Source organism: Colius striatus, chromosome 15 (assembly GCF_028858725.1).
Source record: "Colius striatus isolate bColStr4 chromosome 15, bColStr4.1.hap1, whole genome shotgun sequence".
Taxonomy (NCBI): domain Eukaryota; kingdom Metazoa; phylum Chordata; class Aves; order Coliiformes; family Coliidae; genus Colius; species Colius striatus.
The window spans coordinates 15,353,809-15,381,390 of record NC_084773.1 but is presented as its reverse complement, the minus strand read 5'-3'; the positions used below and the strand labels follow the sequence as shown (position 1 = coordinate 15,381,390).

At 45.1% G+C, this 27,582-nt stretch overlaps 1 protein-coding gene across 3 annotated transcripts in view; it reads left to right on the top strand.

The window, feature by feature from the left end:
- Nucleotides 1-27,582, top strand: part of ADAMTS9 (ADAM metallopeptidase with thrombospondin type 1 motif 9) — an 84,142-nt gene that overhangs the window by 12,625 nt on the left and 43,935 nt on the right. For 2 of the 3 annotated variants that reach the window (XM_062008229.1, XM_062008231.1), the window contains exons 4-21: nucleotides 2,380-2,666; nucleotides 3,608-3,691; nucleotides 3,794-3,915; nucleotides 4,327-4,367; nucleotides 4,485-4,590; nucleotides 6,665-6,811; nucleotides 7,671-7,812; nucleotides 8,033-8,140; nucleotides 12,747-12,892; nucleotides 19,424-19,605; nucleotides 19,713-19,849; nucleotides 20,372-20,489; nucleotides 20,754-20,849; nucleotides 23,498-23,664; nucleotides 23,774-23,903; nucleotides 24,449-24,575; nucleotides 26,179-26,389; nucleotides 27,130-27,294. In XM_062008229.1, the coding sequence (XP_061864213.1) occupies nucleotides 2,380-2,666; nucleotides 3,608-3,691; nucleotides 3,794-3,915; nucleotides 4,327-4,367; nucleotides 4,485-4,590; nucleotides 6,665-6,811; nucleotides 7,671-7,812; nucleotides 8,033-8,140; nucleotides 12,747-12,892; nucleotides 19,424-19,605; nucleotides 19,713-19,849; nucleotides 20,372-20,489; nucleotides 20,754-20,849; nucleotides 23,498-23,664; nucleotides 23,774-23,903; nucleotides 24,449-24,575; nucleotides 26,179-26,389; nucleotides 27,130-27,294 (2,516 nt within the window). The remainder of the gene's footprint in view (nucleotides 1-2,379; nucleotides 2,667-3,607; nucleotides 3,692-3,793; nucleotides 3,916-4,326; nucleotides 4,368-4,484; nucleotides 4,591-6,664; nucleotides 6,812-7,670; nucleotides 7,813-8,032; nucleotides 8,141-12,746; nucleotides 12,893-19,423; nucleotides 19,606-19,712; nucleotides 19,850-20,371; nucleotides 20,490-20,753; nucleotides 20,850-23,497; nucleotides 23,665-23,773; nucleotides 23,904-24,448; nucleotides 24,576-26,178; nucleotides 26,390-27,129; nucleotides 27,295-27,582) is intronic. The other variant, XM_062008230.1, reaches the window with a different exon arrangement.

Here is a 27,582-nt window from a genome sequence, read left to right as displayed (position 1 = left end):
GGCTTGGTTTTACAGTAACTAGGCTGGCAAACATACTATACGTGACTTGTCCAAATAGTGTGCTGTAGGTGTCGGAGTGACTTCATACCTGGAAAAATGTTGGTTTTCAAAGAAGTGATGTGGCTGACTTGACTTATAGCACTGATACTAAACCGAAGCTTGGCAGTGTTAGGTTAATGATTGGACTCAAACATCTTAAGGGGCTTTTCCAGCCTAAATGATTCTGTGATTCTGTGACACCGTGCCAAATCTCTGCCACAGAGAGAAAGGGAGCTTTTCCGGGCTGTGTTGGGCTCTGGTTCTTCTGTGTGGTGGATCAGGTTGAGATGCTTAGAACCTGACATGACATTTCATGTGGACTTCTCTGGTTCTTGGATGGGATTTGTTTTGTTTGGTTTTTTTACCTTGTGACACCACCAGCTGCAGGATTTCAGTGCAAGCCTGCTGAATATAAATTAATTAGTTTTAAACATCTTCTGTGTAACAGGTGTCTCTTCAGAGAATCCTTTTCATTTCCTCATTCTTTTGCCATCTAACCTCTCTCTGTTAGACTGCCTGGAAGAGAAGGTGTTTGAGCCCCGTGGCCCCATCTGGGATTCTGTGGATCCACGGTGGCAGATGGTGCCTTCGCGCCACAGTTTTGCCTTCAGCCTCTATGGAGCCTTGTTGAGTGTCTCCCCATCCTTAACGCATTTTTCCCTTGAGCACCAGCTTCTTGTGGAAGTTAGTTATTTAAAAGAGAAATTTCAGTGACTGTCTGAGAGTGTGGATAGGAGGGTAACTGGCTGAAGGGCTGAGGTGAGCACTGTCTCCTCGGTCTGGTTGTCTTCTCACCTTTAAGTTATTTGTATGCACAGTTGGCTTCCCGCGCTGATTGGCACCGAACGAGTCGGGATAATGTCACGGTTGCCCACGAAGCCGTGCCAGCATGAGACCACAACCTTGCCAACACAAGGGCATTGATTAGTGCAGAGGAACTAGGGCAATCCAATTATAACCACAAATGCCATTGGCTTTCTCGAATTCTTACTCAAATAACCGCAGACTCTCAGCTGTATTAAGGTGGTCTGGACTGTATCGAGAAAGGGGAGGTTGTAAGACTTTGGTAAACAGGATTTCATTCTTAAATACTGTATTGTCCATTTATGCACAGAGCAAATTAATAGTATATTTCAGATGGGTAGAAGCTGGCTGACCCCCTTTGCCTATCTTGATATTAGAGAGTGTATTTAATCTTTCCTTTTTGGCCATTATTACAAAATATCCTAAAAGGAAACAGAGGAAAAATAGCTAAGAAGTTTCCTATCATTTCAATCTAGTTTCAGCACTGAATATTCCTTTGTTCCTTAATATTGTGCTTCCTCTAGCCTACTCAGTGGGTCAGATAAGGAAATGTGATATTTTTCACCACCGTGACAAAATTAAACTAAAGCTACAAAGAGCGTGAGGGTTGTAGCCTGGAGTCTTAGATGAGTAGTTCAGATCTGGCTTTATATTAAATGCAGAAGTGAACAATCCCTCATGGATGAATCACATTCAATTAGCTACTTCCTATGATAAACTGATTAAAAATTAAGTGGCATCAAATAAGACTGATTTTACTCTTACATTTAAATAATGCTATAATTACATAGTAATCAGATGATAAATCTTAATTGTACACGTTCCATATGTTTTATTTGCCTGTTCTCCCTCTTCGCTTGGTCGTCTTTGTATCAGCATGGAGTATATTTTCAAGCTGCTTTTATGTTTGGCCTAATTGAATATCAAAAGCAGTATATGTGAAACTTCCTGAATTCTATTCTTTAGCCAGTGGCAGCTGTGCTATTAGATGACCTTTACCATTCCTGTAGCACAGAATAATAAAGGGAGGGGGGTAATTGAAGCCCAGCCGTGTTATTGTTAGAGACAGAAATAAATCATATATAATTGCTTTGCTATGAAGGCCAAATCCTGCCGTCCTTCATGCCTCAGTTAGAAATACAGGATTTGGACCTTTGTTTCCTGTGGTTTCCTGGCCACCTTGGACGTGCCCAGAATCCTCACACTGCCTCGGTTGTGGCTAATTACCATGGCTGGGCTCACGTCACGTTAAACTGAACTGCAGCCCAGGCTCCTTCCCTCCTGAGCAGGCAAGGAGAGAGCTCTGTTGCAGAAGAGCCTTTATGTGAATGTCCACCTTGAAGTGCCAGTGGCCTCCATAAGGTTGAAAATTAAGAAACATGGTGGGCTCCAACAGAGTGTTTTGTTTTGGCTAGGTGTTTGGAACAGGCCTGCTAACTCTTCATTGAAGTAAATAGGTATTTTGATGTAACATGCACATGGTATTAACTTCATTCACTGCAGAATGTACTTTGTGGTTTTGCTTTTCAATCATAGATCATGAACACAGTCACAAAAAGAACAAGCGGAGACACTGGAGAAGACAGTGGACAGAAAGCAGCATATTATCTGACGTGGAGATGCTAAAACACAACCTGGAAGTGAATTCCTTCTCTGGGGATGGCAACAAGACCGGGAGCATCAGTGAAAAGAAGAGCCACAAACGGACAAAGCGGTTTCTCTCCTACCCTCGGTTTGTGGAAGTGATGGTGGTGGCTGACAGCAGGATGGTTGCCTACCACGGACCTAATCTACAGCACTATGTCTTAACCTTAATGTCAATAGTGAGTATTCAACTAGGGGGAGCAGGTTCACTCACAGATCATTTTCTAGTGGTCACACAGAGCACCCTCTCCGCTGTGTTCATATGAAATGCCACCAGTTTGCTTTGGCCAGGCATGGAGATAATGCTGGGATGAGAGTAAAGCTTGGTTAACACTTGGCTGGGGAACACTGGTTGGAGTCTTCTTCCTTCCCAGACCATCACATTTCCTAACTCTTTCCTTCTGAACCCCAAGCAGTGTGAGAAATATCAGTAGCCCTTTAATCCACACACTCTTATTTAAGCCCATGCAAAATAGTAGCTCAATTAAAACGGTATTTGGGGCACTGTGCCTTCCAAAAGACTGATACTAATAGGTTATGCAGTTGCCTGACTTCCCTTCTTGTTGCAAGGAGAAGGAGCCTGTGGTCACCTCATCCTTACCATAATGCTAGGCTTGTCTTCCCAGGCTGAGGACAAGCATTTCAGTAACTGCTGGCACTAGGATGCAAGAGTGCATTCCCTAAACAAGCAGCTGAGACGCAGAGTGACTGGAACTGAGTATTCGGTATAGCTGTGTCACTGGAGGGATTTCCATCCTATTCAAGGGTAGAAGTGCAGTGAATACATGGTCTAAAACTGTCCACATCAAAATGAGGCACTTCAGAGAACAAGTTGCTTTTGACAGTCTTGGTTGGTGGTCACTGCAGCTCAGAGAAGAATGATCCTGCAATTTGGTGAAGCAAGAGGAAATGTTGGGTTTCTGTGATACCAGCAGATTAGTTTAATTCTCAAATTGTGCTTCTGATGGGAGGTCTCTCCAGGTGCCATCAGAGCACTGAGTGGAGCAGAAGAGCAGCTCAGGAGAAAAACAGTTGCAAAATGAGAAACATACATATTTTGTCTTGAATGTTTACTTCCTTGCATACTGGCCATAATTCTGAATATTTGTTTTTGAAACAGGTGGCTTCTATTTACAAAGACCCGAGCATTGGGAACTTAATCAATATCGTCATTGTGAAACTAGTCGTGATACATAATGAACAGGTAATGGAAGTGGTTTTCTCCACCGTCTGTTTCATAGTGGCATTTGTAGTGAGGATTACAATGAATAGGGAAAATACCAGCTTCCTGTGTGTTGCTTCTTAGGATGGCCCTGCAATATCTTACAATGCCCAGACCACTTTAAAAAACTTTTGCCAATGGCAGCAATCGCAGAACCACCCTGAAGGAAGTCACCTTCAACATGACACGGCTGTGCTTGTTACCAGGTATGGCGAATATTCTCTTGAGAACTGCAGCCAGTCCTGTGTTGGAGGCTGTGAGCATGTAATATAGCCAGCTATGGAAAATGTTTGGGGTTTTTTGCTGTGGGTACAATGACATTTGCAACTGTGGGAGCAGCATAACAGCAGGTAGAATTGGGATAATGTCTTCACTGTAACGTTGTGGTGGATGGCTTTGAGAGGTTCAGGACTGTCCAAGGTCTGCACATGGGTTCAAAATATAAAATGAACTATGGTAGGGAATTGGTTCAGACTCTGACTGGATGATATGGCAAACCAGTATGAGAAGGTCCACTGAAGGACCAAGAATTGCTTTTGGGTGTTGTTGTTATTGTGCTTGTACCTTAACTTGCTACAGCATTGAAAATTAATGTGTCAGGTCTGTTCTACTTTCAGACAGGATATTTGTAGAGCGCACGACAAATGTGATACTCTGGGTAAGGAAAACCTTTTCTTTGTCTTGTAATCGTTCTCTTTTTGACAATGTCAGTTGGCTGTGCTGAATCTTGGGCAACATTTCTTTTTCTGTTGTAAACCTCTTTGTTCTCTCTTAGGTCTGGCAGAGTTGGGCACGGTCTGTGACCCATACAGGAGCTGTTCAATTAGTGAAGATAACGGACTGAGCACTGCTTTCACGATAGCACATGAACTTGGCCATGTGTATGTTTTATGTAAATACATTTACATTTAAATAGCCCAAGATTTATGCTAGCTAGGGGTTGCCAGCCAGGCAAGGACTTGGTACCTGCTGAGCCTAATTATTTGAGAGGGGATAAATATACTCGGGTAGATGCACCACCAAGGAAGATTAAGCTGTTGTGTGACTCTAGGAGGTGGGGGGTGCTCTGGAGCATATTCAAGAGCAGTAAAACCATCAGACATGGGGCTGAAATTCGAGAGCAGGTCCTCAACCTGGCAGAGCTCGTGCTACCACCATGCACAGTGCTGCAGCAGGCAGAGCAGCAGCTGTGTGTGAGGGAGGGATCAACCCAGGGCCTCTGGCAAGTGGGAGGGATGTGTACGTGAGTCCAACCCACCTCCTGAACTGTTTCACAAGGGAAAATGTCATCCTGCCGGACATCCTCAGAGCAGAGGTGATCTCATTAGTATGTACAAATATCTGAATGCTGGATGTCAGAAGGTTGGGGCATCCCTTTTTTCCATTGTATCTAGTGACAGGACAAGGGGTAATGGGAAGAAGCTGGAACACAAAAAGTTCCATTTAAACATAAGAAAAAACCCCCTTTTGAGGTGAGGGAGCCCTGGCCCAGGCTTCCCAGGGAGGGTGTGGAGGCTCCTTCTCTGGAGGTCTTCAAAACCCACCTGGATGTCTTCCTGGGTGACCTGATCTAGCTGGACCTGCTTTGGCGGGGGAGTGGACTAGATGATCTCTAAAGGTCCCTTCCAACTCTACCATTCTATGATTCAAGATGCACCTCCTCCAGTGGAAATTTCTTTAAACTGATTTTGACTTTTTTATTATTATTATTATTATTATTATTGGCAGTGAGAAAAATCATCTTAGATCACATAGTCCTTTAACCCTCAGCTACAACTCTTAGGCAGCTGGTTCAGGCCCAAACCACCTCACGCCTGTTGCAGTGGAGGTCTGCGGGTGTGGGATGGATGAGTACTTGGGAACAGATCTCTCATTGTTTTTAAGCTCCCTTTTTCTTCACGGAGAGCTGGCTGAGACAGTCTATTTTTAACCACAGTAGTATTTGTTTAAAGGAGATTTCCTGACAGAAAGTCCCCAAAGGTCTGGTGTTCCCCACACCTAACCTGTGACTAATTCCTTCGCTAATGCTGCCCCAGAGCTGCCGGAGGGGTTAGCTGCATTCCCGAGGAGGAAATGTCTCTTTGCTCTTTTACAGGGAGCAGAGTGAAAAGGTGGTTCATTGGAGGTAATCTTAATGGGATATAAACTCCCTGGCCTTCCAACACAGGATCACACTGGGTCATTTCCCCTTCTCCACTTCAAACAGCAGAGCGCTTTAAGCTGTTCTGTCTCCCTTAGTGAATTTGCCGCATTCTTCAATGTGTCATGTGCTGCAGACGTCGCGTGGGCTTCCGCTGATACTGATGCTTGATGGCATTTTGTAAACCTGCCACAGAAAGTATGGGAGCCAAGTCAATCCCTGGTGCAACCCTATTTAGGCAGCAGCATGAGGGATCAGCGTGGCCCAAGGTGTTCAACTGCACTAGAAGACATTTTGCAGCCAACCTACAGTACTGCCTATGTATGTGAGGGACATCAGGCAGCGGTGGTTGATGGGTTCAAGTCATTCATCTCCTTCAGAAACTTATCCCTCCAGATCAACTTTTGTCTGTTTGGCTCAATTCCAGAGAACTTGCCATTTTTATGGAGCTGAGGCCAAACTCCAGCATGCCTTCAGGATCACAGCCGTCAGCTGAAAAGGAAACTGCAGCTGAAATTGCATCTTACTGCAGGCTCCCTCAGGACTTCTCTGGCCAGATATATGTGGTCACAGTGTGGACAGTTTACCAGGATGGTGCCTAGCTTTTTGCAGACCAGTGCTAGGAACCTCATTTAAGCAATGTTTGCTGACATTTAGAATATGTGCATATTAATGCTTTTGTTCTGTAATATCACTAGTGTATCTCGGAGAAAATTCTTGGGTTTGCTTACATTCAAGTCACACTGTTTCTCTTGCTATGCTAAATACTTGACATTTGCTACCTGACTTACTTGTTGCTGCTGTTTTTCTCTTAGATTTAACATGCCTCACGATGACAATCACAAGTGCAAAGAAGACGGAGGTAAAAATCAACAGCACGTCATGGCACCAACATTGAATTTCTACACCAATCCCTGGATGTGGTCAAAATGCAGCAGGAAGTACATCACTGAATTTCTGGAGTAAGTCATTGCATATGCATGTATTAGGCTGTTTTTACATATGTGCATGCATCCCATGGAGTTCATCTGAAGTCCTAGTGGGTAGCATTCGGAGGAAATCAGAGGGATCTCCGTGTGCACACATCCTTTACGTAGAGCAGGAATGCACCCCTGGCATCCTGTCCCTGCCAGTTCAGCCTCATGATAAGCTGGCAAGGACCAGCCTCTCTATGGGGAAGAATAAGTCTTCCCCCATGGGTATTGCTTTTAAGGAATGTGCATTCTCCTCCAACCTGAAGAGTGAGTTTTACAAGCCCTGTGGCCCAGATATGGAGATAGACACAGTTTTAGGGGGCAGATTGAGTCTACCTTTCTGCTCCACAGGTCAAGATAAAGCCCTGGCACTAGTCCATGGTGTGAATGCTGTTCCAGAAGCTCATGGGTCAGTTTAATGCTCTGTGATCACCCATTTTCCTGTAATGCCTTCCCAGCTGTCGTGATGGGCAACAGAATGAGAGTCACAATTGTGTTCTGGCAAATCCAGGAGCTCAGTCCCTCAGGCAGTTCTGTTGATCAATGATTTTCTTTCTAAAATTGTACCAGGGCACACTTGGCAACAAAATGCAGGTCGTGCATGCTCAGCAATGCTTTTGCCAGGGTAGCTGAGTGCACTATGGTGGATGGTCAGTACCACAGCACAGGGGTGGTGGTGAGTGGGCAATGCACTCTCCTGTGCTCCTGGGCTTAAGTCAGCAGTACCTGTTGATAAATATATGGCAAACATGGTGTGTATCTGCCCTATGGCTAGTTCAGGTAAACACCAGTGGGTTCCAGTCTCATAGCCTCCCGTTTAACACCATTCTTCTGATTTCTATTGTAGCACTGGTTATGGGGAGTGTTTACTTGATGAACCTTCATCAAGAACTTACACGTTGCCTCAGCAGCTCCCAGGGCTGATTTATGACGTCAACAAACAATGTGAGTTAATTTTTGGACCTGGATCCCAAGTGTGCCCATATATGGTAAGTGAAATTCCACACCTTGGTTTTCCTGCTATTGCCAGAGCAAAATAAGGTTTCCTGGGGTTGGAGGAATGGGAGACTCACAAGCCATCAAATTATTGTCAGACTTATATAAGAGTCCATGATAAATGCTAGGGGTGTCATTTCCTAAAGGATCATCTGTCTGGTAAGGCCTGTGGCACGTATTTGTTTAACATTTTGATCTTTTCAATAACTGAAGCAGATGCAGTGTCGGCGGCTCTGGTGCATTAACATCGATGGCGCACACAAGGGATGTCGTACGCAACACACTCCCTGGGCTGATGGGACAGAATGTGAGCCTGGAAAGGTCTGTCATCCCTCAGGGTTCATGCTTTGTAGCTGTGTTTCCTAGGGCTCATGCTAAGTGTGACAGTCAAAATCATCCTACCCCAATGGCCAGTTGTATGGGGGAAAGCTGTTGACTGCAAGGATGGAAGCCCAAAACAGCTGGGTGTGTTTTAAGGCTGGTGTGCATGGGTCAGCTCTACCCCAGATAATGTGATTAAAATCAACTGTTTGGCATACTGTTGTTTAAAGCAGGTATTCCTTCTGGAGCACTTTTAAATGAATTCCCTAGCATGAACTCTAGAGTAAAACTTTTTCAGAGCTTCCCTAGGCTTCTATTAGAAATTTCCTATGTGATGTGAGCAATTAGTGATTTTGTGTAACATAAACTTGCCAACTGGCTTCTCATCTTGACAGCTTCAGAATAAAATATAAAACTGGTTGACATTTTCTTTATGGAACATTTTTGGCAGTAATTCATAGAAGCTTTCCATTTCCCTGTGCAATGTTAGTTTTCAGCTAGCATTGTGGTTTTAAGCATTTAGTTTTTGATTGTCCAGTTCTAGAGAAAAATAGTTGAGAAGATTTTTCTTTCTGTTTTATTAGAATACGAAAGCTTTTGGAGAAAAATGCTAATGGTTTTCATCATTTATGTCTGAACAAAAATATTCTCTATCTGGGTCTAGTAAAAAAGGTGTGATGTTATTCTACAAGGTAGAGTTGATTAATGATCAACAGTTAAAGTTTTCTTTACAAAGAGTCAACATTTTAATTCATAATCTTTCAAATGTATTTTAATAAAAATATCTGGATGATATTTTAGATGTAGCTTTCCATACAAGCAGTAGTTCTCCTTGGTAATTAATCTTTTGTTGCATGTGTCTGAAAAGTTAGCTGTTCGACACTTGACAGATTTCCTTCAAGACAATGGGCATAATGTACCAATTTGCCTTCCTTTCTTAGGGCAAAGTACAGTCAGCATGGTTTTTTTAATTGTTGAGAATGTGTATTAGAGATGTAGTTGGAAATTCTATTCCTGTGCTACTCATTGGAGCCAGTAGTACACCAATATTTAATGTTTTTATGTAACATCTCCCTTGTTTTGAGACTGAGGATAAAGCTTAGGCATCTGTAGAGTCCCTGTGACTTGAGACCTCGCGTCTTCAGTTTCTCCATTGGTGACCTCGGGGTCTGCTCACTGCTGCAAGCTCAGAAATAACTCTTTACATAAAATTCTAAAATTCTAGGATGCAATTTTGTTCTGGTAAATCTGTGGTTGGTTCCTTGGATGTGAGCAGAGCGATGTGCCAACAACCGAACTGAGCAGTTTAGCACCTCCTCAGAGTTAACGCCAGGTCACACAAGAGGCAGCATCCAGCTGCATGGCTCTTCGTAAAGACCATATTAGCAAAAACATTTCAGTCCACAAATTTAGACAATCTGACAAGTTTAGACAAATTGGACAAGTGTGACCTGAACTTCTCAGCTGAGAACAGATGGGCTCTTAAGAAAAGCTAATGCAGTCCACTGTTCTTCTTCAGGCATTTGAATGTGTTCTCAAAAAAAAGGCTTTACAGAGTGATTTCTGTATCTGTGGGTTGGGCTAATTCAGGCTTAAGGTTTGGGCCATCGTAAACTCTTTCCTCCTTAGCGTTTACTTGGGGTTGTGAAGTGCTGAGGTGTGAGTCTGGAGTGCTTTTCATTGAAATAAATCGTTATTTTGGTATTCTGCTGTGGTCGGGAGCCCCATCAAACTGCTGCTTGCTGACTAATGCCTTGCCTCAAGTCTGCATATTTTAAAGCCTGTGATATATGGGTTGGCAGATGGAGAAAATACCATGCTGTTGTTTATGGAGTTATCTTTGGAAATGAGGGAGCCTGAATAGCTAAGAAAAATCTATCTATAACTACTGGGATGTAGATTTAACCAGGCTCTAAATTTATTCCTAAATCAGGGACACTGAAACAACAAGTGAATATTAGCTTATGCATATTTTGCATGTGAGGACACTGAATTTGGGATCACTAAATCAAGAGATAAGCCCAGCCCAGAGTTTGGCCTTTGCTGGGTGAGCACCAGTCGTGATGCTTTACAGTGTTTCAGGCATCAGCGTGTTGCTGGGTGCAAATCAATCACTGAAAGAAAATAAAGGGGGTCATAAACTCAGGCCTCTATCTCTTGTGGTTTTCAGGGTTGTTTAAAGAATGGTAAAGGAAGAGTAGAGGAATAGTAATGATTTCTGCCTCCTGCAGCATGGCAGCAGGTAGCGTATATGTTATGCATGCATGAAGCTTCACAGCACTTGTCTGCCCCCTGCTACTCTATTCAGCCAAAGTCAGCCCAAGGATGGGAGCTGGATTTGGTGAATTATCTGGGACTCCGGTGGCAAGACAAAAGAAAGGAAAGTCTGTTGTAGTGTTTCCCATCCCTGCCATTGCTCTCCTGCTCAACTGTGTGTCTAACTTATTTTGAATTTGCTCCACACAAAACCTCTTTTATTCTCTTCACTCTCTGATCTGTAAGCTCGTAGGAAAGAGAACTCTGGCAGGCTTTTTAGTGTTTTTGTTGTAACTCAACATAGAAATGATTTTTAAGATACAAAAGGCACGAAGGTTACACAGCCAGATTATTCCCAGTGTGGTTCCAAGAAACACCATTGCATTTCCATAAAATAATCTTGCTGTTTACTTAAAACAGCTGCTTTTTTTTCCCCCTTTGATTTACCATCAACTCCAAACCCCCAATTTTTAATAAAATCAAGGGATGTAAGTGATTTCCTGGTTAATTCTCAACCATCAGATGGGAGACATATAGGTCATGTCACGGTCTGTTAGCTGTGTACATTCACTAGTTAGCTATTCAGTCGTCTTCTCTGGGTCAGTGGTGCCAAGCATGGCTGTGGTTACATATTTAGCTGTGAGCACTGACACTGCTGTGAGAAGTTCTCCACTGGGACAGCACTGTTGGATCAGTGTCATGTATTTCTGTACATTGATGATAGCTGTCAGACCTCTTTGTCCCTGTACAAGACTGACAGAGAGACCCCCATCCTCCAGTTGTTCAGCACTCTAAATGCCAGGATGAGTTGTATGAAGCCATAAGGCATCATCCTGCAGAAAAGAAACAGGCATTTCAGCTTATTTTATTCCTGTCCTTTATTGTAGCAGATATTCTTGAACCAGTTTCTATCAGAGTAATCAAATCTTCAGATGAAAGCAAGTCTTAGGCATGTTGCAGTCTAGAGACCGTGCTCATCTCTGAGCAAACACCACATTTGGGCCCCAAGCTACAAGTTTTTCAGCCATCCTGCAAAGTCTGCCCATAAGCAAACACACCTGAGGTCACCTTTCTTCAGCAAAGCAGCATGACAGGCTTGCCCTCATGGGGAAAAGGTCTTAATGTGCTGCAAAGCCAATGTCCTATGGACTGGATGCACAACTCCAATGATAGCTTGAGTTTGCTCTGTTTTCCTAGAAAGGTTTCTCTGAGGGGGTTCATAAGGATGCTTGAAAAAGGGAGTGAACTCATGGTGTGTTTTGACACAACCTTGTTGCACTCTTAGTCAAAGCACTGGTAAAACACAGCACATGAGTGAATTCAACCCTATCATCAGGTGTTTCTCTGCCTGAACAGCTTCTGGTGCAGGGAAGTATTGCAAGGGAATATTTTAGTGATGCACTGTGTTTCCCTTCTTTAAATCTGTAACCTCTTCTAATCCATGAGCAATCAGGGATGTTTGGGCTTCCTATAATTGCAAAGATTTAGGCGTCTGCCAGCAGATGAGCACCTCTCTGGGTTTAAATCTGCCTTAGCAAGCACTGTTCAATGAGAGAAAAGCCCTGTTCTCGTGGATCCTGGGGACACTTTTCCATCCACTCTGGTGGGGATAGAAGGTGACTCTCCACTAGTCACTCCCCAGAAGTTGTCTCTCCAGAAGTTTGTGTAGTCAAGCTAGCAAACACCCCCAAAGAAACAATTTGTGCCCTAAAAATGGGATTATAGGAGCGTGCCAAGATAGTTTAAGCTAGTTTTCCAAACAAAAGAAAACAGATGATATAGCTGGTAAGCAGAAGTGTAGGCCAGGCTTTGGCAAGTCCCATGTTATGTCTGAGTGAAAAAAAACCCACTTTGGACTGAGGAATTAATTTTTCCATTTTATTTGCCCTTTGGACTTGGAAGTTTCCTTTTTCTCTTCTGTGCTGGGGCTTTGTACAGCTGTGGGGAGGTTGGAGTTTTCCTTGTTTTTTTCCCTACTGTCTTCTCTCCTCTGCCACAGTTCTTGCTGCTCTCCAGGAAATCAGATAAGCAGCTTTTTGAAAAGCCAGTGCCATGTTGTTCGGCACCAGTAAACAGCAAATATTTAGTGGTTATCCTCAGCCTTCTTCCCGTAAATCACCCCCATGGGCTCAGCACCTTGCCTTCACTTCTCCATGTAAGGGCACAGAGAAAGGAGAAGAACATAAAGAAGCTGAGTTTTATTTGATTGCAAAATCTTTGCTGCCTTTTGCCTGTGGTTTTGAGAAATAAGCAAGCCTGAGTTTTGTCCTGCAGGCTTGGTCGCTGCTGCTCAGCTCATCATGCAAAAGCAATGCAAACACACTTTTCCATCTCTCTCCCTCGCACACAGCACTGCCGGTTTGGGATGTGTGTGCCCAAAGAGCGAGAGGCGCCCGTGATAGATGGAGCCTGGGGGACCTGGAGCCCTTTTGGGACCTGCTCGAGAACGTGCGGCGGTGGCATAAAGACGGCGATACGAGAGTGCAACAGGCCCGAGTAAGTCTATGGAGGGGTGAAACAGGGAGAAGCAACTGAGTTCCCCAAGTAGACTGAAATCCCCTTCAGCTGCTCCCAGCCCATGTATGGCTCTGGGGACCAGTGGCTTTGCCCTTAGGACAGGGGGCTTTGGCTGGCACGGATGAGGCAGCGTGAGAACACAGGAGCCGGTCACAAGTGTGGTTTATGGGTAAAGTGCACTAAAAAGGGATATGTTCAATGGAGGGAGAAGGAGAAAGCTGCTATCTCTGTGGGTTTATTGCCTCCTGCTTTTCTGGGGAAACATAGCTGCGGTACCCCTTCCAAAGGTATTTTTCTTCTTCCAAAGCAGTTGATCTAAAAGGAGAGAGAAAAGAAGGAGCCATGATTTTATCCATGTTTCACCATTTTACCCCTGCTGTAGCAGCTTCTGCAGCTGTTTCTACAGGCCAGATCCTTTATACAGTTTTATACCATTTTACTCCTGTTTTGGCTGGTTTTGCAGCTGATCCTTTATACAGTTGCATGTCAGCTGGTGCAGACTAGACAAACCTCAGCAGAAATCTGTGCCCCATTAAAAAGTGGCACTCAAAAATGTTTGCTGTCAGCCTGGAATGCAAAATCCTGCACCCTTTGAAATGGCAGGGAATTTTGCCATGGGCTTCAAGGAGACAAATGTGTGGCTGGTGAAATATTAGTAATAGGTTGAGCAACTGGTGTGAAAACAGCTTGTTTACATAAATTATGAACTGTGCTGGCTCCTGCCTAACTGCCTTCTTTCAGTCCACAAGAGCAAGGAGTGGGAATGATGCTTTCTGGACTCTCATTTGGGACTGAGACAGAGAGGAGAGGGACCTGCACAGCTCATTGGACTGAGGGATCTTAAAAAGAATGAGTAGGCTTGTTATACTTTCTCATTATTGATGCTGGACGTCTGATTGCCAAGGAATTTGTCATTAGTGATACAGCAGTGACAGTTTCATCACTGCTAATGGGAGAAGGGAGAGCTTGTACTTTTGGCACTGATGGTGAAGTGACAGGAGAGGCTGGCTCAGCACGGCTGGGCAAGTGTCAGAAGAGAAGGGTTGAAGCTAAGGGAGTCAGACACTAACACATTAATTAAGATGATACTGAGGAACACACAAGCACAAAGGAGTGCTCGTCTCGCTGTGCTGAGTCAGCACATGCCATATGGTCTTCCAGTAGCCATGGAGACCCAAAAGTAAAATATCTTTCCACACACAAAAATACCTATGCAGTCAAACCTTTGGATGCTCTGAGTGAGATGCATTCCCATCTTCTAGAGAGGCATCTGTTTGGACTGATAGCTTTTTCTGATAGAAAATGTCTTTTGTTCTAAAGACAAGTCAAGGGATTTTAAGTTCCATCTTTTCATATATCTCATGTTTTGTATCTTGGCCTTTCACGAGGCCTATTGCTTTGGCTGGGATTTGCAAAAGCATCTAAATACATAAGGCACCAAGCTTCCTATGACACTCCCTGCACTTATCACTAACAGTGCTTATTTTCTAGGCCCCCTTTCCAGAGCCGTGTAGCTGGCACTGGCCTCTTCAAACCCTTGCAAAGTCTTTGTGAGGAGCTGTCTGTCCCACCACTGTCCACAGAGCTTTACAACGACTCTGTTGTTTGATCCCCATCATTTCACATAATAATGTGGGCTCCCATCATCTGCATCCTTGTTATGCTGAGGTTGCTGAGCCAGTGCAAGTGCACTGGGTACTCTCCTGCCTCTTCCAGTTTCTAAGTACTTCAAAAACATATAGAGCTTCTCCACTGTTCTATAAGGCAGCAAAAGGAACCCAGTTACCTTAAGTAAGGTCTGAAATGGTTTTCAGTAAGTCTTTTACATTTAAAGGTGGTTTAGCTTTTTTAAAGTGCACAAGGGTATGGGGTGGGATCTTGCATGCTAACAACATATTGTGCTATGTGTGGCATTGAAGGTGACCCCTTCCCCACTGTGGTACAGAAAGTAAGGCTGCAGCTCCTGCCTCTGTAACGTGCTCTGACACATCTATGTGGATGAGTATCTTACAGGGCTGTAGGAAGAGTTGTAAGCCTCTGAAATGGCAGCAGTCTGTGTTTTGATACAGATTGAAGGAATGCATTAGCTAACCAGACCAGACCCTTCCCACCAAGACTTGCCCACTTGGGAACTCAAGGCTTGCTGGTACAGACGAAGCCCACGGCTGCAGCATGTCACGTAGAGGGTTCTGTGGTGTGAGCCCTGGTTTTCAAGACACGGTATAGCTGCAGAATTAAGGGGAAAAAGCATATCTCATAAGCTGTCAATACCAGGAGCCCTGCTTTCAGGAATGGCTTTCTGGGTGGGGGAGTGTTATCTCTGGATGTGAGTCAGATCACGTCTGCGTTTTAGTCCATCACAAAGTAGCCGCCTGTGCTGAAAGCTGTCTGAGCCTGACGTGTAAACACGTGTATAGATAACTCTGCAGGCCATTGGAAGCACATAGACCCAGTTTCACTCCCAGGGCTTCCCAGAGTGCTGCGAAGGGGATCTCAAACTGATCTCTACACAGTAGAGCTTCAGAGATTCTTCTGCAGTCACTGCGTGAGCAGAGGCACACAGGCAGTGGTGCAGATGATCACTAGTTGCAGCAGTTAATTCTCCAGGGCCCTTTTGTTGTGGCAGCCCAAGTGGCCTCAGGCAGAACTGCTGCCTGAGGTGGGGCTTAGCATGTGCAAAGCACCCCAAAACAACCCATCTCGGTGCATTGCCTGTCTTTGATGCTCCTGGACTGCTAAGAGTCTGCAAGGGAAAATGTTCAAGGTTGGTAAGTGCAGATGGTGCATTAAGCATTGCATAGCTAAGACTTGTTGGAGTGAGAGTGGGAATAAGACCTCACGGTTCCCCAGGCCTTTCTGCTGTATCCTGAGAGTTTCTGGCGTGCTGGGAGAAATGCAGGTGAGCCCAGGGTGTGTGCAGGAGGAGGAATGATGACAGATTGAAAGCCAGCCCACACCAGCTGTCAGCTGATCAAATAGGTGATTCAAAGAGAAGGGAAACTGAGGCAGAACAAGGAGATTTCTGTGCATGTGCTGCTTTCCTGACTGTCTCTCTGGTACATTGTTGATGATTATCCATAAAAACATTACATAGTGGGAAGTATCCTGTATTTCTTTGTGACACTGAAAATCGATGTGATATGAAGCTGACTTATTTTTCAGGGTCAGTTCTGTCTGTTTGCTCAGACTCTGTGAAAAGCCATGCTGGTTTAAAAACACCCTAAAACTGTCAGGATGGCTTGAGACTGTTTTGAAACATCGGAACTGTGACTATGCTTCAGCCCCAAACACTAGCTGCAGAGAGATTTGCTGTCACAGTTATGAAGCTGACAGTTTGCAACATGATGGAGAGCTTTAGCATCCTTCAGTTTGTGGTGGGTCGATGTGTTCAATGTTATCTCAACCTCATGGGTCGTATCTAGGGAAAAGGAGACTACACAGCTTAGGAGCTTTGGATTTTGTTAGACATACCCTTTAAAAGAAAAGGTTCCTGCATGTTCTTCTTAACTAACTTAATGTTTTAAAGTCTCATTTTAATTAAAATGATGTCTATTGGAAGCAATGTGGTTACCATAAAAGTGTTGTAAAGTAATTGCAATTATTTTAAAGAAATGTCCTGATAGAGGCATTTCTCAGAGTGTGAAACTGCAGCAATCCTCCTGCAGTGTAAATGCTTTTAAAGGGAAAAACGATGAATCCTGTTAACTCCCCCATGAATGATTCAGACTCACTGAGGTCTGGACTATGCTGCTACCACAGCTGAGTTTCCCCAAGTACTGTGTAGTGAGATGGTCAATATGTTGCTCTGTAGCAAGAGGTAGATATGTAATGTGCCTGCATGGGAAAAGTCACTGGGATAAGCTTGAGTAGTGGGAAACCAACAACCACCACTGTGCTTCAGGGCAGGAGGAGCCTGGGGTTGGATCCACAGGGGCTGGCTGCACTGGGGCAGCTCTGGAGCCATCCCAAGTGCCATCAGCTAAATTATTTCCAGTTGTTTGTCATACCAAGGTGGAGAAGAGATTAAATCAGTCTGTGTTCAGACTTGCTCCACTAGGAATTGGTGTAAAATCAGGAATCTGCACCGGGTGCTGTGTGTTTGCTCATGTTTTTTATCACTGCTACTTGCTTAATTGCAAGCACCAGAAGCCTTTGCCTGTGACACAGTTTTAGCTTCCAGATGGCATCTCACAGGAGGGAGAGCCGATGTTACAGCTATTGCTCCAGGCTATGCTTAAAGACAAGGACTTGAGGGGTGTGTCCAACAGCAGCATGTCTCAGCAAGGAGAGGGTGCTGGCAGGAAAAATCCCATGTGTGTAGCTGGTGGTGCTTTTCATCTTGCAGCTGCTGGCACAGGCATCTCCTTCTGCCAATCCCATGAACATCCCTGCTATGGGACAATCAGAAGTCTGCCTGCCTGATTTGCAGGTAACCTTACTGCCCTGTGCCTCTGTCTCCCTGAATATTTCATAGGCGCTCTGCTACCTGAGTCAAATGTAGGAATGAAGAATGGTTATTTGTGAGAGGCACCTATGGTGTTCTTTGGTGTTTGATGTGCAGAGATACCAAAAAAACTGTGCTCGATTGTAAGAACTTGCTCACTGTATGTAGAGTCCCTTGTGTGTGTTCAAGGGGTTTCTGCCTTTGTTATGTTAGGAGATACCATCTGCTTGCAATGTGGAGAGCCAACAGTGAGCATCTCTGTGCTAAGGGCAGGGTGGATCCTGCTTATCCCTTGTTGATTTGTGTTTTGGGTGGTCTCTAAGTGCGAAAAATGGCTTCCTTCTTGAGGAGGCTCAAAGGGAAGATGTGCTCTGACAGCATCCCTGGGGCACCCATGGGCATCTGTTCCCAGGATGAAGGGAAGCTGATCCTGAAGAAATGCCCTGAAAGGCAGGAGATGTGGGTGCCAGGACCTCAGCACCCATCAACTCACTTTTCTGATGTGCACTTATTGCTAGCCCAGGCACTTGTTTTGTCCAGAGGTTGAGTAGAAGATGTAGGTTTAGTGGTTATTTTGCAGCACAGGCTGGAGCTGGGCACAATGTACTGAGCTTTGAGGGTTATTCTGCAATACATGTGTCCTAGTACAAGGCAGTCAGATAACAGAGACTTTGGCCTCTCAGGATGCTCTTGCTCTCCACTGATTTCTCTCAAAGGGTCTGTTAAAGGGAGAGGGTGGGGCAAACCTCAGCTGGTGAAGTCTTTCCTGTGCTGATGACTGAGATGCATGTTAACCACTTCTCCCTTGAGTACAGTTTCTTAGCTGGTATCATTTTTCCTTTTTGGATAATTACGGCTTTGCCCAAACCTGACCATGGCAACATTTCATCCTGATTGCACTGTCTTTCCTTCTGTAACATGAGGGAAAAGCAAAGCTGCTTGGGTGGTACTGCAGTCTTTATTCTGCATTTTGTAGAAGCCTCCACCATGCTCTCCCAGTTTCAACTGAAGTTTCAGGCCAGAGCAGCAGAGACGGTGAGGGGTGTTTTTTGGAACACTTAAAGCACCGTGCATCATTCTTTATTTTATTATTACAATTAATGACATACACAGAAGGCTACACATACATGGGCATAAAAATTTCTTACTAGAGTTCCTAGAAAAAGCGTCCTTTGAACAGGGAGTAACATCCCCAAGTTACATTCCTCACAGCATTGCCATAGCTGAAAAGGAGCAGAGAAGTGCTTCTGTGGAGCTCACTCCTGCACCGCTGCTGGCAGCTGCCAGACTGGGAAAGGCTTTCTCAGTCCCCAGGTGAGCTGCTCTCTGGCAAAAGCTCTGTCTATATATGAGGATAAAAATAGTTTCTTGACTACAGCCCTGAATCTGGGAGTTGGCAAATTCAGAATGACAACTGTTCCTGGGCTTATCCTCTGGCTTTTTGGTGGCCTGGATGATATCACTTTCCCCCATTTACACCAGAGTCCATCTGCTATAAAATGGGGGTAAAGTGTTGGCTGTCTTTGGTTCTTTCTGGACTACATGGAGATAAAGTTGTTCAGAAGTGTCTAGCATAACCATTTTGGGCTAGAAATCCTGAAGGACTAAGTCCTGCCTGGTCTTTCAGCCTCTGCAGGGAAGCCCTTTCTTTCTGCCTTGATATTTAGTTATTGGCAACTGACTAGATTCAATGGAAACTCTCAGCTACCAAATTCACAAGTCTTATGGCATTGTGAAGGGACGGTCCTGTATAAGATCTCTCAGTGTGAAACTAGATCCTCAGATGGGGAGGAGGCTGTTGCTTTTCCTCTGTCTTCTCTCACTAACGCTGCATTTGTCCCTTTTTTATCCCTTTTTAGCATCACAACTATGGTCTTTTTTTATTAGACACCTGCATAATCTTTCCTTCTTGTCATCCTGGGCTATTCATTGAAGACATGCATGGATGCAGACAGAGTCATCAAAAGAGTGTTGCAAATACTGACTGTGCTGGACAAGTTGCAGAACTGCGACTGCATCTCGTGTCCAGCCTGACCCCAGCCAGCTTCTCTTTCTGGTTTCTACAGGCCTAAAAACGGTGGGAAATACTGCGTGGGTCGTCGCATGAAGTTTAAATCCTGCAACACCGAACCGTGCTCGAAGCTGAAGAAGGATTTCCGGGACGAGCAATGCGCTGACTTTGATGGGAAGCACTTTAACATCAACGGGCTGCCCACGAACGTGCGCTGGGTTCCCAAATACAGCGGCAGTAAGTGACGACAGGGGTGGGCCAGGATGCAGATCTTACATCACTGCGTTGGGGTGCTGGCATTTGGATAATGCTTTTCCTCTGGTTTTCCTCTCTCCCGTCCCCAGTCCTGATGAAGGATCGGTGCAAGTTGTTCTGCCGAGTGGCAGGAAACACGGCCTATTACCAGCTGCGGGATCGCGTCATCGACGGGACGCCCTGCGGCCCCGACACAAACGACATCTGTGTGCAGGGCCTTTGCCGGGTAAGTATTTTCCTTCATCTTTAGTGAAGGGAGGGCAGTTTTTTGTGTCAAGGTGGCATGTCTGCACCTTGACAGTTGTGGCAGTCCCCTCTTCCAGCCTCCAGACCTGCAGTAAAGCCAGACACATCTACCCTAAAAGATTGAGGGCTGTAGACATGCAAGTCTGAATCAAAATGATGCTTCCTTCTGTCCTGGCTCTTCCTGGTCACACCCCGAAGCACTTTACGTTTCCATTCCCAATGATTTTTCACACTTTTCTCCATGGGAACAATTAGTGCAAGAAGTTTTATCTAGGGAAGGCATCACCTGATGTAAAGGGCAGTTCTGATTCTTACTTTGGAAAGAAGCCTTTTGTGGGATGACCATATTGTAAATCAGCAGAAAAATGTGGGGAAGCAAAACAATTTGTCTCACGGCAGCCTTTAGCATACAGGGCTTTTGTGTGTCTTAATTGGGAGGTTTGTAAATGCTGTTCTAGTCTGTATTTGCAAAATCTTGTTTTTTACCATTTTTCTCCTGAAGCAAGCTGGATGTGATCATGTGCTGAATTCTAAAGCAAGAAGAGATAAATGTGGTGTTTGTGGTGGGGATAATTCTTCATGCAAAACTGTTGCAGGCACATTTAACACGGTGCATTATGGTAAGAATCTGTTGCTAAAAACTTTAAGTTGAAAAATGTGGGTCTCTAAAAGGCATTGCCACACTTAATCTACAAAAACACTGACGTAAAATACAAAACCCTTCTAGATGTAGCATGTTCCATTTTATAACTATTTATGCTATCCCTAAATGAAAAGTATTGGCTTGTGTAATATGAGGTAATTTTGCTCATTTCCCTTCCCCCTGTAAAAAGCAAATGAAATGTCTGTGTAATAGCCTTGATTTTCTGTTCAATCTTTTTTAGGCTATAACGTTGTGGTCCGCATCCCAGCTGGTGCAACTAATATTGATGTGCGTCAGCACAGTTACTCAGGGAAACCAGAGGATGACAACTACCTGGGTGAGTTGCAGTCCTTGTTTCAATCCAGATACCTGCTTTATTGTCTGGTTGTGGTGATATATCTACTGGCTGCTCTCTGCTAGAGAGGATGAAGAATTTATTTGAGGGAGATGTTTTCTTGTGGAGAATTTATCTCCTATGGCTACCAAATATTCAGCCTTATCTTACTTCTTTTTGTTCATACTGTCCTTGGTGCAAAGCTTGGGGATTCACAGATTATAAGCAATATCTCCTTAGAGTGTCTCTGAGGCTGGGAGCCTGCACTGTGGGAGCTGAGGCACAAAGCTGGGAACCAAACAGGCTTCTGAGTTCTGCTGGTGTCTCCTCATTGCCACTTAACATGTCTCTGCTGTCACCATGCCTTGGCTGGGGAGTAAATGTGCCATACCCTTAAACATGTGTGTACAAACAAATCCAGAGAGAAATTATTCTCTCTTCCCGTGAGAATAATAATTCTGGTTTCACTTAAACTGAGCCTTTCTTGTTCCTGCCTGACAATGATATGTAACTGTAAAGAAACACCCTTCACCAAACATGTTGGTTTGATTTAAACCTAACAATAACTTGGCCTTTGACTGTTGGACATTTGTAGTCACTGTTTTCTCTTGATCTGTGGTTATTTCTCTAGAAGCAGATGAAAGTGCTTGTAGTGCTGTGTTAGACCAGTCTGCTGCACGCACATATGCTTTTAGCAGGGCTGTGTGTCTCTTTTCCACCATGCTGATCAGTAGCTCACCCTGTGGAGAGTTCTGGTTGGGTTCAGTAGCAATCACCTGCCAGTCAAAGGCTGATTTTACCAATAAGTCCTGTTTGGGTCCTTCAGAGTCAGTTCAGGCCACTGATGGAGCAGCAACTGTGGCCTCTTGCAGTCTCAAGGAGATGGCTGCTGTCCTACCTCTGTTCCTCCTCTCTTACATACCATACTCCTGCAGCAGAGGATCCTGTATCTCTCAGCAGGCCACTTCATCTCCCCAAATCCCTGTAAATATGTTGAAACCAGGACTGGGCTGGTGGCTCCTAGCCTATTGCAGGTAAAGGATCTCACTTGAGAAATGAGTACAGGAGACTATCATGCACCAAAGAGAAACAGTGCCAAGAGCTTTCGCTATCTATCTGATGCTGTCCCTGTGGCTGGGCCCTTCATTGAGGCAAAAAGCTGTGCAGATGCTTCCTGAACCCATTCAGAGACCGGGGCCTGGCCATCCCCGCTCACACGTGGCCCTTCACTCACGGACACGTTGCATCGCTTCTGCACACTCATAGCAGGGAAAGGAGATGGTGCAGCATGAATTCCTATTAGCACCAAGAAAACCTTCCTGATGAATGATAGTTTTCCATTCTGGAGGAGGGAGATACTTTTCATTATTCCTCTTTTCTAGAAAAACAACCTTCCCTATGTGGTGCCTATTCAAACTGGCTCACCCCAGAAGGAGCCCCAAAGAACTTCTCAGCTCTTCTTGGAGGGCCTTTAATCTTCTTGGGAAGCAATGAAGTCAAATCTTCTTTAATGTTGCTTTAATATTGCTGGGAAAGCATCTCTTCACATTAGGCCTGACTAGAAGCAAATGAGAAGTGTGCATGTGTCCACTTATTTTGCAGCTCACTGAGTGTGAAATCTTGGGCCCTCAGTACTGTGAACCTTGTAGTTGCTTAACAATTTAGGAGGAATTTGATGTTGTCATCAAGTCCTAGACATGTACCTACTGTTGTAGGAGATACAGTAAATGGGAAGGAATCCTTTAATGAGTTTTACTACCGCCTAATGACATTAAAGACTCCAAAGTGTGGAATTTGATTGAGTATAGTGTCTGCTTTGTGTGGTTTTTTCCATCTATGTCTGCTTGTGACCAAGCAGTGTTTTGCTTCATTATCTCTCCTCATTCAGTGCAAAAACTTTCCCTTTGGTGTTTTGGTGTTAAGTTTAGATTTTTTCAGTACAGAGGCTTTGTAGTAATGTAGCTGTGATGGGTGAAATGGTGGGGAAACTAACTTAGGAAATTAGCTACATAATCGCATTAGTGTGAAGTTGTGCAGCAGACTGCTGTTTTCAGGAAACTGTTCCTTTTATAAAGCATTTAGGCTTTAAGCCTTCAGTGCTTTCACATACCTTAAGATTTGGAATAATAAAAAGTATGAGGTGAGGAGGGAGAGAGAGGGGGAGATACTGCCCAAATTCCCTATAATTATCTACTAGAAGATGACATTTGGACAATTAGGGTACATACATTTAGCCCAAGAACACACCTGGAAACAACAGGGAAGCCACCCTATCTGCATAGCTACAACACAAAGGTTTGGACAGGATTATTTCTGTGGTACAGGAAGGGATACAAAGTGTGTGTGTGCTGCGTACAGCAGCTGCCCCAGTGTGCCTTTTGGGTGTCTCTGCCCTGGGTTATATGGCTGAACTATTTAGCAACAACTTCAGGCATTCAGCCTTTGTTTTAATGAGGCTCTCCAGTGGAAAAAATAAGGCAGAATGTCTGTAAGAGCTGTGCTGCTCTCTTTACACCCTTTCCCTTTGAGAGTGCCAGCGGGCTTTTCCTCCCACCCCAATGCAAAGGAGCACTGAGAGCGCGTGACCCACGTTATTATGTACGAATGAGTTAATTCTGCGTCTTTAGTTCTTGTTTTTTGCACCTATGCAGCCTTATCTAACAGTCAAGGAGACTTTATATTAAATGGAGACTTTGTCGTCAGTATGTTTAAAAGGGAAATCAAAGTTGGGAATGCTGTGATCGAATACAGTGGATCGGATAACACTATTGAAAGGATTAATTCTACAGATCGGATTGAGCAAGAAATAACGCTTCAGGTGAAGTATATGTTGTGAGTGTGAGAAAGTCTGACCAGTGTTATTGCACTGAAAACAGTGGGCATTGAAGTCTGGTGATTTACTCTGCTTCATCTTTTGTTTCTCTCAGGTTTTATCAGTGGGCAATTTGTACAATCCTGACGTTCGTTACACATTTAATATCCCCATTGAGGACAAACCTCAGCAGTTTTACTGGAATGCATATGGCCCATGGCAGGCCTGCAGTAAGCTCTGCCAAGGTGGGTGCTTGGGAAGGCTTCATTTTGTCCTGGATTCATCTGGGACCTGGGCAGTGCCATCAGATCCTTCGTGCTTTGATTTCTTTGAGATTCTCCCATGGTTTCCCTGGGCTGTAGTAGCAGATCACAACACACAAGTTGTAGTGCTGCTCTGCTCCTTCTCTGTTTCAGAGCGAGGCACCTTCACAGCCTCTCTGAGCCAGGCAAGCCTTGCAGCCTGCTTTGCAGGTGAGGCAGCTCAAGTGCACAAAATATTACATGGCATTTCCTAAGGCTGCAAAAGGCATCAGTGTCTGGGTTTGAGTCTTTCCTCGAGTTGTTGCCACCTGCCAGTGTTGACCCTGGTAAACACAGAGCCCATCCTTGCAAGTGTGCTGCAGCTCTCTGCCTCTATCCATCTCCTTTTAGAGGCTGAACCCCCTCCCTGTTTCCAAAAGAGGTTGAAAAGTGTAATTAAACATTGCTACTATGAAAGGAGTAAGAGAAACAGCAGCTTTGATGGCTTTCCTATGTGACTCAATGTGCTGGGTTTTTTTTCTGTGTAGGAGAACGAAAAAGGAAACCCGTGTGTACGAGGGAGTCGGATCAGCTCACCGTGTCGGACCAGCGATGTGATCGACTTCCCCAGCCTGACCCTATCACTGAGCCTTGTGGCACAGAATGTGAATTAAGGTGCATTCTGCTCGGCCCTGTATATGCATTACATTGTGTATTTATTGTTTACTCCTCTTCCACCTCACAATGCAATTCCTTTTCTCACCAGCTTGTATTGGACTTTTAAAAAGAAGTGTATTAGCAGTTGCATCAACCAAGGGGGATTGACATTCACCAGCTGTGTTTTGAGAGGCAATTTTCTACATTTTTAGATTTCTCTTGTTGGATTAAATTAATGCTAACTAGATGGGATTTTTTTAATCATGTTGAAAAATGTCCCTGTGTCATATGATGCCTGAAATTTGCCTCTGCCTGGATCACAAATTGCACCATCCTACAAACAGCCTGCAAAGAGGGAAAAGCATATGCTCAAAGCAAAAGAGTAACTAAGACTTGGATTTATCAACATTTGCTTAAAGTGAAGAATAGGTTTAAGTGTGGAGTGGGTTTGGGGCTGTCCCCAGCCAGCTCCTAGTGAGCTGGAACTGATGGAGCATGGCCTAAATCATCTCAACCCATTTTCCTTTAAAAAGCAAGCTGTTTTCTTTTCTGAAGCTTAAATGTGGTGGCATTAAACGGCTGCTGGTGAAGCAATTCAGCCAATGGTGTCCCCAAGGGGTTCCTCTGGCTGTGTGAAACCCGGGGCTGTATAGGGGCTCCACAGGGGCTGTAGGTCGGGTTGTCGCGGTAACAGCTGTTGCCATTGCAACAGGTTGGAAACTTGAGAAGGGCAAAGGCAGGAGTTTGAAAAGCAGACAGGGATATAAGGGGAGCTATTGACTCCAAATCCCCTTGATCTTATTCTTCTCCTAGCTGTGCTGAAGCTTTCACTCTCAGCTTAGGAGCAGGGCTCTGTGCTCCCTGCACAGGGCTTGCAGGAGCCTGGGCTTCTCCAGGACCTGTGGGGGCCATTTCTGCCTCCTTCCCTGGGAGCCACCCTGTGAGGTGTAGGGGCAATCAGCTCCTGTTCCCCCCAGGGTCTCCAACACGTCCCTGGATCAGGCCTCATGTCCAGCATCTCTTGCCAGAGCCAAGGCTGATGTGGAGCAGGGCTGTATCCCCAGATGGGTCCTTGAGGGCCACCAGCACCAGCCCCCTGCTGCCCGAAGCAGCAGAGTGGGAACACCTCTAATCCCCACTGATGCCCCTGGGGTTGATATGTCTTGGAGCAAGGCATTTGCTTGCACTTTGGAGAGCTGAAACTGTTTCAGAGGCATCCTGCAGTGAGGAGTGCCTTTCCAGCCTGTGCAGATGATTTTCTGATGCTGTATTTTACAGCTTTTAGTTTTTAGAGGCTGAGGTGGCACTCCTGCAGGGGAATGTGTGGTGGAAAGCCTTCAAAGCACTGCTCTTTGTTTGGCCATGGACTCCCACCACCACCTTGTGTGGTCCCACAGAGTAGCAGCGTGGCTTTGTTGGCTGTAAGAAGGACCTGGTTGACAGCTCCCTCCCTGCAAGGAGCAATGGCAGGGTTAGTTGCCCCAGGTTTTTGGAATACACAAAGCATTGAGAAGTTTAACAAAGAGCAAAAACTTCCAGTCCAAGAGTATATAACCACCTTGAGCACATTATCTGCAGAGCCCCAGAGCCTCACAGCTGATGTTTACTCTCCTTGGCTCAGGTGGCACATCGCGAGGAGGAGCGAGTGCACAGCACAGTGTGGGCTGGGCTACCGCACGCTGGAGATCTACTGCTCCAAGTACAGCAGGCTGGAGGCCAAGATAGAGAAGGTCGACGACCGGTTCTGTAGCAGCCAGTCCAAGCCCAGCACGAGGGAGAAGTGCACTGGAGACTGTAACGTGGGAGGGTGGAGGTACTCAGCCTGGACGGAGGTAAGGGATGCTCAGTGGTACGGGGAATGCTCCCACCTCCTTGCACGAGGGTACATAAGGCTGTTTAGTTTGCAAACTGCACATATAGAAAAGTTGGCCACAGTGATTCTGCTTCCATTGATTTCTCTGGAGGATGCTGTAGTCCAAATCAGCCTGGTACTCCTTATTTTCCATTCCAGTTAACTTAAGCATCCCCAGGTCTGTTGTCTTTATGCCAAACCCTGCTGGCTTTCTTCTCCCATCAAAGCCAGCACTGCTGCCAGGAGTTTGGTGAGGACATGTTACCATCAGGAGTGGACTCCTCAAGTTTGTTTGGTTTTTTGAGCTTTTCCATGAACAAAAAAAATCTTGAATGCAGGCAAGGCCCTGAGAGAATGACAAGCCTGAGGCTTTCCAGGGAGGACACAGTGAAGGGGGGCTGGATGGTTCGAGGGAAATAATCTCTCCTGAAATGAGAACAAGCAACAGCCATTTGGGAGAACAGAAAGGCAACACTTGTAAAAGTAATTATGGGGTTATAACCTGAAATGAATTTGTGAAACTCATTGCTGCAAGATTTTATTAAAGTTAGCACCATTGCCTTTTTAAAGGAACATATAAAGTAACAGCCTGTTACTTACAGTACAAATTGTTCTTCTGGAGGTTTTCTGCGGTCTCTTCACAGCCCTGACTGCAATAAATGGGATCTCGTCCCTTAATAGGGTGACAGAGAGTATTTACTGAGTGTCTTCCCTTGACAGTGCTCCAAAAGCTGCGGCGGGGGCACGCGGCGGCGCCGAGCCATGTGTGTCAGCACCTACAACGACGTGCTGGACGACAGCAAGTGCAGCCAGCAGGAGAAGCTGACGGTGCAGCGATGCAGTGACTTCTCCTGTCCCCAGTGGAAAATTGGCGACTGGTCCGAGGTAGGTGCTGGTCCCTGAGGCAGGCTCACTGCCTTGTCCCTCACCCTGGTGCCTGCAAAGAGGTGCCTGTCCCAGCTCCTCTTTGCAGTGGCAACTGCTTCCTGCAAAAGGTCTCTCTGAGCCTCGGAACTGGGAGGTCAGAAACAGACAGCAAAGTCTCTGACTTGTCGCCACTGTCAAGTGGCCGTTTCCCTCCTTGCAAAGGCACAGGGGATTAGTTCCTTCCCAGTCCTGCAGTAATTTCTCCCCAGTTTTCCTGCAGTTCCTCTGCACCTTTGGGAAGAAAAA